General features: G+C 48.0%; 2 protein-coding genes across 3 annotated transcripts; both read right to left on the reverse strand.

The window, feature by feature from the left end:
• Positions 1-61: 61 nt before the first annotated feature.
• LOC119331949 (cytochrome P450 703A2-like) lies at positions 62-5,698 on the reverse strand. 2 transcript variants are annotated; one of them, XM_037605127.1, is made up of 3 exons: positions 5,588-5,698; positions 1,361-2,235; positions 62-870 (listed from the first exon to the last, which is right to left on the reverse strand). In XM_037605127.1, the coding sequence occupies exons 2-3, from the start codon at positions 2,210-2,212 to the stop codon at positions 202-204; spliced, it is 1,521 nt and encodes a 506-aa protein (XP_037461024.1). In that variant the 5' UTR covers positions 2,213-2,235; positions 5,588-5,698; the 3' UTR covers positions 62-201. The 2 variants fall into 2 exon arrangements, with proteins under 2 accessions (XP_037461024.1, XP_037461023.1); XM_037605126.1 differs by lacking the exon at positions 5,588-5,698 and having other exon boundaries at positions 1,361-2,415.
• Positions 5,699-5,883: 185 nt separating this feature from the next.
• LOC119333539 (pentatricopeptide repeat-containing protein At1g53600, mitochondrial-like) lies at positions 5,884-7,969 on the reverse strand. Its single transcript, XM_037606403.1, has one exon. It carries the CDS (start codon positions 7,967-7,969, stop codon positions 5,915-5,917), a length of 2,055 nt encoding a protein of 684 aa, XP_037462300.1. The 3' UTR covers positions 5,884-5,914.
• Between the last annotated feature and the right edge of the window lie 2,233 nt (positions 7,970-10,202).

Genomic DNA, 10,202 nt, shown 5'->3' on the forward strand with positions numbered 1-10,202 from the left:
TGCATGAACAGGATCTAATTGATTAGCACACCTATGAACGCAAGAACAGAGAGGAGACAAGTAATGCTCTGGAAATGATTCAATTCATCGTGTTCTACGTTGATATATCTCAGAGTATATATGTATCAACGTATGTATGTATGTATGTATGTATTCTTTCACCATTCTTGTAATAAGATCCCTGCATGTTTTGCTCGAGTTTTACTGCATCTGCATGCCATGGCTAGGACAGGAGCCGTACATCTGCAGCGGCAGGCGCGGTTGAGCGGCGGCGATGAGCGGCTTGGCCTTGGGCATGGTCATCCCGTAGACCTCGTCGGTGTCGATGTCCTCGGGGCGGAGGCCGTCGGGCGGGGACCAGTCGAAGCAGTGGAAGAGCCTGGCGAGCGCCATGAGCACCAGGATCACGCCCAGCGGCGCCCCGGGGCACTTGCGCTTGCCGGCGCTGAAGGGCAGGATCTTGAAGTCCGGCAGGTGGCTGATCTCCACGCGCCCGCCGTCCGCCGGGAGGTGCCTCTCGGGGCGGAACTCGTCGACGTCGTCCCAGATGCGCGGGTTCCGGCCCAGCGCGTGGGTGTTGATGAAGATCCTCGTCTGCGCCGGGATGTCGTAGCCCATGATGGTCGTCGCCTTGAGTGACTCGTGCGGGATCAGGAATGGCCCCGCCGGGTGCATCCGGAAGGACTCCCGGACGACGCAGCGGAGGTACGTCAGGTGGGGGAGGTCCGCCTCCACCACCATGCGGCTGGTGCCGACGACGGCGTCGAGCTCCTCCTGGATCTTGCGGAGGACGCGCGGGTTCTTGATCACCTCGGCCATCACCCACTCGTTGGTCACTGATGAAGTGTCAGTAGCAGCGGCGATCATGTCCTGCGTATACACACATTCAGAATGATCATGTATGCATGTTCATATGCACTTTCTCTTTTAACAGCAGCAGCAGCAGTGTTCATTTGTAATACCAAACATCTACAGTACAAACCTAAATGAAGATGATCTACAAACAAAATAACATGGTGGTTTATTTAGTATTACAAGCGAGAACAACTACTAGTACTTATTATAACAAAACCCAAACTTCTGGGGAAAAGAGCAAATTACAAACTCTGCTGTGAAATCAAACAGTGAACTCCCTACTCTCTTTTTACCATCTACTCTATTTATCAAATTCTCAAAAGGGGGGAGTACAAAATAACTTCTTGGTGGTCAGGTCTTTAATAAAAATATAATTGCACAACAACTATGAAGCCAAATCAATTTCAAGACTAACACATGCAATGGTGACAGAGCACAAAACATGGTTAAAAGACCAAGCTAGCATAAAGAAAATGAACTGGAGGGTCTGTAACAGTAAGGATACCTGCATTAAGGCTTTGATCTCCACATCATCCATGTGCTCATTCCCATTCTCACCAGGCAAGGAGAGCAGCACATCAACAAAGTCCATGCCTTCTTTGCTATCATCACCATCATCATCAAGGGATGCACCACTCTTCCTGACATCCCTTGCCTTCCTGTGCTCATCAATTATCTTCTGGTGAAAATCATCCACCTTCTTCTCAACCTCTCTCATCTTCTTCTCGCACCCATATGGATCAAGCCACCTCCAGGCAGGCAAGTAATCCCCAAGATAGATCAGGCCCAGCAGAAAGAACAACTCATGGGTGATGTGCATGAACTCCATCGCTTCACCAGGGCCTGCTGACTGCAGCCCAAAGTACTGCTTTCCAAGTAACATTCTCGTCACGTTGTTCATCGAGAATGCCCCGAGAACCTCTCTGAGATTCACAGGCTTACCTGACTGGGATTTAGCCCATACAAACTCACAGAGGTGCTCAGCTTCCTCAGCTCGGTGAGCAGCGAAAGATTCAAGCCGCCTGGTGGTAAGCAGGTGCTCCATGCAAACCCTCCTCATCCTCTTCCAGTTTGGCCCCAGTGGAGCAAGAGCCACATCGCCACAGCCATAGGCAAGGTGGACAGCAGCCAATGTCCGAGGCCGTGAAGCGAAGACCTCGTCTTGCCGGATAAGTATTTCACGGATGACTTCAGGGTCATCAGTGGTGATGGCATCAATGGTTCCAAGACGAAGATAGACAAGGGGGCCATACTTGGTGCAAAATCGAGCAAAGTCCTTGTGGGGAAGAGGACTCAACTGGAGAAGGTTCCCAAAGATTGGCCATCTTGGAGGTCCCGGTGGAAGCCTTAGCCTCATTCCATTGAGTTTTTTCCAAGACACTGCAGCAAAGATGCATGAGCATAAGATGATGGAAAGAAGAAATGGATCCATAGGTCACAAGCTAATGGCAATTATAGCCAAATTGCAAATGTTGTTCTATTTATGGGATCCCGTCAAGCTTGCTTATGAAAGAAACTTAAGTGATGAAGTTGAAGCGAATTGGTTAGAGTATTAGAGTGGTCATGATTCTTGTGCTGTTCTGTATGGTTAAACATCTCACCTAACATCTTATAACAAATGTCATGATCTTGACATGACTAAGGGAGTGATGCAAAAACTGAAAAATGCCTGGGGATATATAGAAAAGAACCAGGATAAAATAAAGGCCATCAAACCTGACCACAGATCATGTATTCACAAAATATATAGCTCTTCCCCACTGCTATCCAGCAACTCACTCGGCACAAATTCTATTTCTACAAAACCATTTTTTCATTGAATCAGGCACAAACGGTGGACCGCCATCTAGGAGTTAGGTTATAGTTTTGATAACAGGTGTTCTGCATCTGTCTATCATTATGAAGGCATAATATATTTAGCGTGCAAATCTTACTCCAACATCTACCACATTGATAATATACAAAGAGAGAAAAATCCTAAATCTGTTGTAGATAACATGGAGAAATACATCCTTATTCCTTCTCAAATACCACATCTAACTCCCTGCTGTACAGCAATGTTCCATGTGTGCTTGTTCCCCCTTCTCCCCGTAAGTCTATCTTAAGAGTAAGAAACTTATATTGCTGAAAGAAAAGATTAATCTTTCCCTAATAATAAAGCACGGATTGACTCCGTGGGTTCACCGTCACAATACGCTTCCACCCAGTCGTAATACGCTTTTACGATTCGTATAGACAAAATCGTAATGTAAACGAGGTAGTATTAATAGCATGTTCGTCCGTCTGTCCGACCTGATTCATTTTCCGTACGTTGTTGATCGTAGGTTGCTCAGCTGGACCTCTGCCTTGGCCCGCATCGCTAAGATTTCTCTTTTTTTTTTGCTGGAAAAACTTTCAGTCTATTCATCTTCAATCATGGTAGTACAACGAACACTAGAAATAATAAAAATTACATCCAGATCCGTAGACCACCTAGCGACGACTACAAGCACTGAAGCGAGCCGAAGGCGCGCCGTTGTCATCGCCCCTCCATCGCCGGAGCCGGGCAAACCTTGTTGTAGTAGACAGTCGGGAAGTCGTCGTGCTAAGGCCCCGTAGAACCAACGCACCAGAATAGCAACCGCCGCGGATGAAGAGTGTAGATCAAAAGGATCCAATCTGAAAACACACGAACGAAGACGAACGACGAACAGATCCAAGCAAATCCACCAAAGGCAGATCCGCCGGAGACACAACTCCACACGCCCACCAACGATGCAAGACGCATCACCGGAACGGGGGCTAGGCGGGGAGACCTTTATTCCATCTTCAGGGAGCTGCCACCGTCTCGTCTTCCTGAGCAGGACACAAACCCTAACAAAGCTCGAAAAAAGATCTAAAAACGGAGCCCTCCCACCGGCAAGGGCCGAGATCCACTCCGCCTCCATGGCCATAGGGCCACCGTAGACGGGATGGACCGGCGCTGGCGCCGGCGCCGGTGGGAAGCAGAAAGCTAGGGTTTTTGGAGGCGGCGGCCTTAGCCACGGGTTCTCGCTAAGATTTCTCTAATGGGCCAGCAGCCACGTTTTGCAGTGGCCACGACTGGGCTTCCCACTGGCCGGCACGCACGACACAGGAGGCGTCGGCGGCCTCAGCGCCCAGCGCAGAGGATGGCAGAGCAGGGCGAGGCCCCGGCCAGCAGCGGCCCCGGCGGAAGTGGCTCGGCGCCCGGCGGGCAAAGGCAGGCGCGGCGGCGCTAGGCGGCGGTGGCTGGGCGTTTGATGCGGCGGCTAGGCGCGGCAGCAGGCAGAGGTACGGCGCTGGCAGCAGCTAGCAAAGCAGCCGCAGCCAGCAGCAGGAGGTAGTGGTAGCTAGCGGCAGCAGCACCTAGCGGCAGAAGTACTAAGCAGCAGCGGCGGAAGCACAGCAAGAAGAAGCAATAGCAGCTAGCACAGCACGCACCAGCAGGGGTAAGGCCATGCGCGGCAAGCAGCTAGCAGCGCTAGCAGGGAGCGGCGGCAGCGGACGCTAGGAGGCTGCAGCGCAAGCAGGGGTGCCGCAGTGGGTGCAGGGAGTGGCGTGTGGTGGTGGGCACAGCAGCAACGAGCTGCATAGGGCAGCAGCAGGTGCGGCGCTGGACAACCAACCGAGTATGTACGCTTTTGCTACAAAATCTGGTTTCACTATCTAATAGTCCCACCTCGGTCCTTTTCTCTAAGTTTCATCAGTTTATATACGTTTACAAGTTACCTAGCAGCAAGCCTCGAGAGCCCAAAAAACAAAGAGAATGAAGGAACAAATCGAGAAAAGGAAAGGGAGGACGGGGATGCGCGGACTGATTGTGAGCTCTAAATATATGATGGATGCATGCATGACTGCTCTGATTGGCTGGTGACATGGTGGGTTCATTCTCATTAAATTGGGAAGGCTGGAACAAGAACTCCGCGTTGCATGCGAAGACTCGGCACGGATTTAAAATAATTAAAAGAAGAAGTAATCCGCTATTACGAGCAGTTGGGAACTCAGATTTGAAATTAAAAGAGGAAATAAATTCGGCAGAAAGAAAGGAATTAGAAGAAGAAATAAATTTCGTGTTCTATCTAATGGGAGAGATGCCCATTAATAAATGGGCACACGCTAATGTTGTTACTCCACTTCTTGATAATGTTGTTTTCAACTTCCTGTGCTATATATAAATCAGTTTTCAATCTCCATGTTTATAATTTTATATGAATTATGAATTATTTAGAGCAGTGTGGAAGTCAGGTTTTTTGCCTGAAGTGTGAATGTAAAGTTAACAATTGATTGATTTCCAACTAATGGGAATGAACTTCATGAATATTAATTTTTGTCTCTTTTATACTTGATGATTACAACAATAATTTTACTCTCGTCGGTTTGTCTTTTTGTACTATGATTCGATGGCCATGGTCGAAGAACATGACGACATAGTTTACTGCCTGAAAAATGCCCAGGCTCATTGGCGACAGTGAAGTGTGTGTAGCTTATGTTCAGTCAAGAGCCTCATACCTTAACATAATTTGCATTAAGAATCATTATTGTGTGCGATAAATAAGGAAATGCACCACATGATATGTAAAGACATGATTTATGTTGAACCACGTGAAGTGAATGTGACGGTTGTTGCAACGCATGAGGAATTAGAAGTCGGCGCAGGGAGGGGCTTGAGTTTGTTTCTCCCGTTGCAACGCACGGGCATTTGTGCTAGTAAGAAACAAAACACTAAACTTACCTTGGCCATGGTTGTCTCCTTAGAATCAGCATTATGCTTCACTCAGTGCAGAACATACTCCTGTATCAATTGAGAACATGGCCAAGAGTTCCTTGTTCTTTGGCTCTTCTCTGTAGCAGAGTAGTTGTGTGCATAGAATCCTCAACTTTTCCATTGCATTAAAACAGGGACTGCACACGATCATGCGAGCTCTTTCTGAAATCCTCTACCAATTTTCTTGTCTCAACATGATCAATAAAATCAACATCAACTCTCGGCATTACAACAGTTGTGGTACGAATTTTATTATTTTGGGTTTTGGCTTGCCAGTTATCTAGAACTACAAGTCTAGAAGTGTTCACTATGTATTCTGTTTTCTGCAGCCTTATCCTGTATAATAAGGCTATAGCCAGGGGTTTTACTGGCCATGTTGGACAACTGTAGAACTTTTAGCATGTCTCCGTCATCCTTCATCCCCGCAGATGAGAGCATATTTGACAGGACGGTATAAGCTGCTGCGTCATAAGGATCCAACTCAAGAAGCTTCTGCGCTGCTATTTTTGCATAAGCAAGATTAGAATGGAGACTACTAGCACTGAGCAAAGCTGCCCATGCATCAGAATGATCATTCTGGGGCATCGAGTTAATCATTTCCAGTGCTTCCGCAAGGAGGCCAGCACGACCTAAAAGATCAACCATACATGTATAATGGTCAGGGTTTGGTTCAATGCCATAGACTGATCTCATTGACTTAAAGTAGTTGTAACCTTCTTGAACCAGACCAGCACGTGCACAGCCAGTCAGAATTCCCACGAATGTCGCATGGTTAGGCTTGTGGCCATCAATTTGCATTTTGGTAAAAAGCTTGAATGCATCTTCAGCAAAATTATGTTGAGCAAATGCTGTAATCATAGAATTAGTAGCAATAAGACTTGGACTGCTAATGGCTGAGAAAACGCGATAAGCCTCAGCCAACCTTCCGCATTTTGCGTACATTGATACCAGAGAAGTGTGAACAGAAGAGTCAAATACCCATCCCATGTTGATTGCATATGCATGAGCTTGCATTCCCTGATTCAACGTTGTCAAGCTAGCCAAAGCACTAAGTAGACAACTAAAAGCTACTGTATTAGGTTTGCACCCTTCTCGTGCCATGCGACAAAACCACCGCACTGCACTTAAATAGTCTCCATTTGTAGCAAGACTAGAAATGACTGCAGTCCAAGCAACCTCATCTTTTCCTGGCATTTGCTCAAACAGGTCAACAGACTCCCTCATCCAACCCCTGTTAGCGAATCCAACAACCATCAATGTCCAAGAAACAGCATCCTTCTCAGGCATTAACTTGAACAGGACATGTGCTTCTTCAACCAAGTTATGCTGGACATAGCCTGTGATCAACGAGTTCCATGATACTATGTCTTTCCACTTCATGCAAGCAAATGCCCTTCTAGCATCAACCATCCAACCAAACCGGGAATACAAGATGATTATTGAATCATCCAAGAAAACATCCATTTCAAAACCCATTGCTACAATCAAACTGTGAATCTGAACTCCTTCTCTGGCAAGGCAAGCCTCAGCACAAGCATCTAGCACAACTGAGAGTGTCGTTGTATTAACCTGAACACCTGCCCTTCTCATGTCCAGGAACAGCAACAGAGCATCTGTGTACATCCTAAGTTTCACATATCCACGAATCATCGAGGTCCACGAGACCACATTCCGCTCTGGCATGGTCTCAAACACCTTCCTCGCCTCCGACACGCTTCCGTGTTTGCAGAGCCCATCGACGACCGCGCTCCAGGATATGACATCCCTCACCGCCATTCCGTCAAACACCCTCAACACCATGCCAAGCTTCCCAGCCCTCAAGTACCCGGCCATCAACGCATTTGACCCTACTGGGTCACGCCACTGCCGTGGCATCTCCGCATACACAGCCTCAGCCTCACGAAGCATCCCTTCCCTGGTGAGCCCCGTGATCATGGCGCCATAGGACACCGCGTTCCTGACCGGCATCTTGGAGAAGAGCGCGTGCGCGGCGGCTGGTTGCCCCGCGCGGAGGTAGACGGAGAGCAGGGCGTTCCAGGAGGGGGCGTTGCGGCGGGGCATGTCGTCGAAGACGAGGCGCGCCGAGGCGAGGTCGCCGTTGTCGGCGTAGGCGGTGAGGAGAGCGGTCCAGGAGATGACGTCCCGGCGGGGCATTTGGTCGAACAGCTGCTGGGCGTCGCGGAGGCGGCCGCGGCGGCCGTACGACGTGAGCTGCGCATTGTGGTGGGCCGTGTTGGGGCGGCGCGGCGGGGGCTCCTCCTCCGGGAGTGCGTACTGACGGGGCACCACGGTGAGAGTGGCGGTGGCCGGAGCTCTTGGCAGTCGCAGTCGCAACGCGGCCGTTGTCATTGAATGAAACCACTGTATGTGCCAGTGCGCACATCTGGTCGAAGAGTTAACGAATCTACTGTCCACATTTTTCACACTTTTTCAAAACTGTGGGTAGCACAAAACACAATTTTTTAAGATTTTGGTAAAAGAACACCACGTCTACTTTTTGCATAAACCACTAATCGGTAAATTAGCGCGTGAGGATATTTTCGACATGTAGGACCCGCTACTTACTGACGTGAAGACGCCTTTAGATGCGGTCGTGTAAAATTGAATCGGTACACACAGGAGACGTCCCTCGTTCCCCTCTATCGCTCACTTACTCGGTTCTCCGTGTGTGTTCCTTGTTGAAATGATCGATATGGTTAACTAGAGGGGTGAGGGGGAGGAGGGGTGAATAGGCAACTATCAATTTTTAACTTTTCTTAATAAATTAGGTTTAGCAACAAATAGGTTGTTTAGTTGTGCAACTAGGTGAGCAACATATATGATGTTAACAACAACAACAACAACAAGTGCAAGCAAATGATACAACACAATAATATCTTGCACAAAGTAAAGGGAAAAGATAACCACAAGTGGAGTCTGTGGAGACGAGGATGTGTTACCGAAATTCCTTCCCTTTGAGGGAAGTACGTCTCTGTTGAAGCAGTGTGGAGGCACAATGCTCCCCAAGAAGCCACTACGGCCACTGTATTCTCCCCACGCCATCACACAATGCGAGATGTCGTGATTTCACTAGCGGTGCCCTTGAAGGCGGCGACCAAACCTTTACAAACAAGGTTGGGGCTATCTCCACAACTTGATTGGAGGCTCCCAATGATACCACAGAGCTTCACCGCAATGGAATGTGGCTTCGAGGTGACCTCAACCGTCTAGGATGCTCAAACACCCAAGAGTAACAAGATCCGCAAGGGATTAGTGGGGAAAATCAAATTTCTCTTGGTGGAAGTGTAGATCCGGGCCTTCTTAACCAATCCCTAAAAAAAAATAAGTTTGATTGGCTAGGGAGAGAGATCGGGCGAAAATGAGCTTTGGAGCAACAATGAAGCTTGGGGGGAAAGAGGTGAAGTCTTCTTGGGAAGAAGACCCCCTTTTATAGTGGGGGGAACAAATCCAACTGTTATCCATCTCACAGCCCGCAGACGAGCGGTACTACCATTCTACGAGTGGTACTACCGCTCGCATGAGCGGTACTACCGCACATATACATGATGCAAGGAATAAAGAAGAACAAGGGAAAAGCAGAGGGCCGGGCGGTGGTAGCCGCGGTGTTAGGGCCGGTACTACAGCCCAAACTACCGTTGCTACACCCGTCCATCTCCTAGGGACAAACAAGAGGCACAGCAGTAACCCAGAGGAACCACCGTAGATCCCGACACAAAAAATTGAGATCCCCGGCCACGAGCGGTAGTGCGAGCGGTGGTCACAGCAGTACTACCGCCTATAGGCGGTACTACCGTTGTGGCCAGGGGTACTACCGTTGTGGCTCTTCTCCCATCCTTCGATGCAACACGGAGGACAACTCCAAAGAAACAGAAGTGGTTGATGGGTGCAATATGAGTGTGTACGTGTTGATTCTACCCAAACCTTTTCGTTACGGACCCCTTCTTGATAGTACGTTTTCCCTACGACTTAAGTCCACCAAAAAAGAACCGCGAGAAAGAAAACCGTCTTCTCTTGAAACTCTGAGGGCAATGAATCATCTTATGCCATATGCTTGATAGTCTGAAAGGCTCAATGCACACGATTAGTCCGTAAACATGTTGTCATCAATCACCAAAACCACTTAGGGAGAAATATGTCCTAACAATCTCCTCCTTTTTGGTGGATTGGTGACAACATAGGATTTGCACAAAGGATAAGGCAAAAGAGGTGTGCAACCCCATAATCTACAAAATATAGACAGGCCCCCCCTAGATATGTGCACTATTTTTGATATGCTTTTGGAATGCAAAATGCACACATGTAGGATCCACACTCCTCCTATATTTTATAGACCAAACCATACTTGTAAGGATAGTAAGAAGAAAGCAAGAAAGTGATACTATGTGAGCATATGAATAAGAGCATATACAAGATATATCTCACAAGTTATAACTAACATAAAGTACTAGACATAGATAGATAAGGATCGATATGGTTGACTAGAGGGGGGGTGAATAGGCAACTACCAATTTTTAACTTTTCTTAATAAATTAGGTTTAGCAACAAATAGGTTGTCTAGGTTGTCTAGATGTGCAATTAGGTT

Source organism: Triticum dicoccoides, chromosome 7A (assembly GCF_002162155.2).
Source record: "Triticum dicoccoides isolate Atlit2015 ecotype Zavitan chromosome 7A, WEW_v2.0, whole genome shotgun sequence".
Classification (NCBI taxonomy): Eukaryota; Viridiplantae; Streptophyta; class Magnoliopsida; order Poales; family Poaceae; genus Triticum; species Triticum dicoccoides.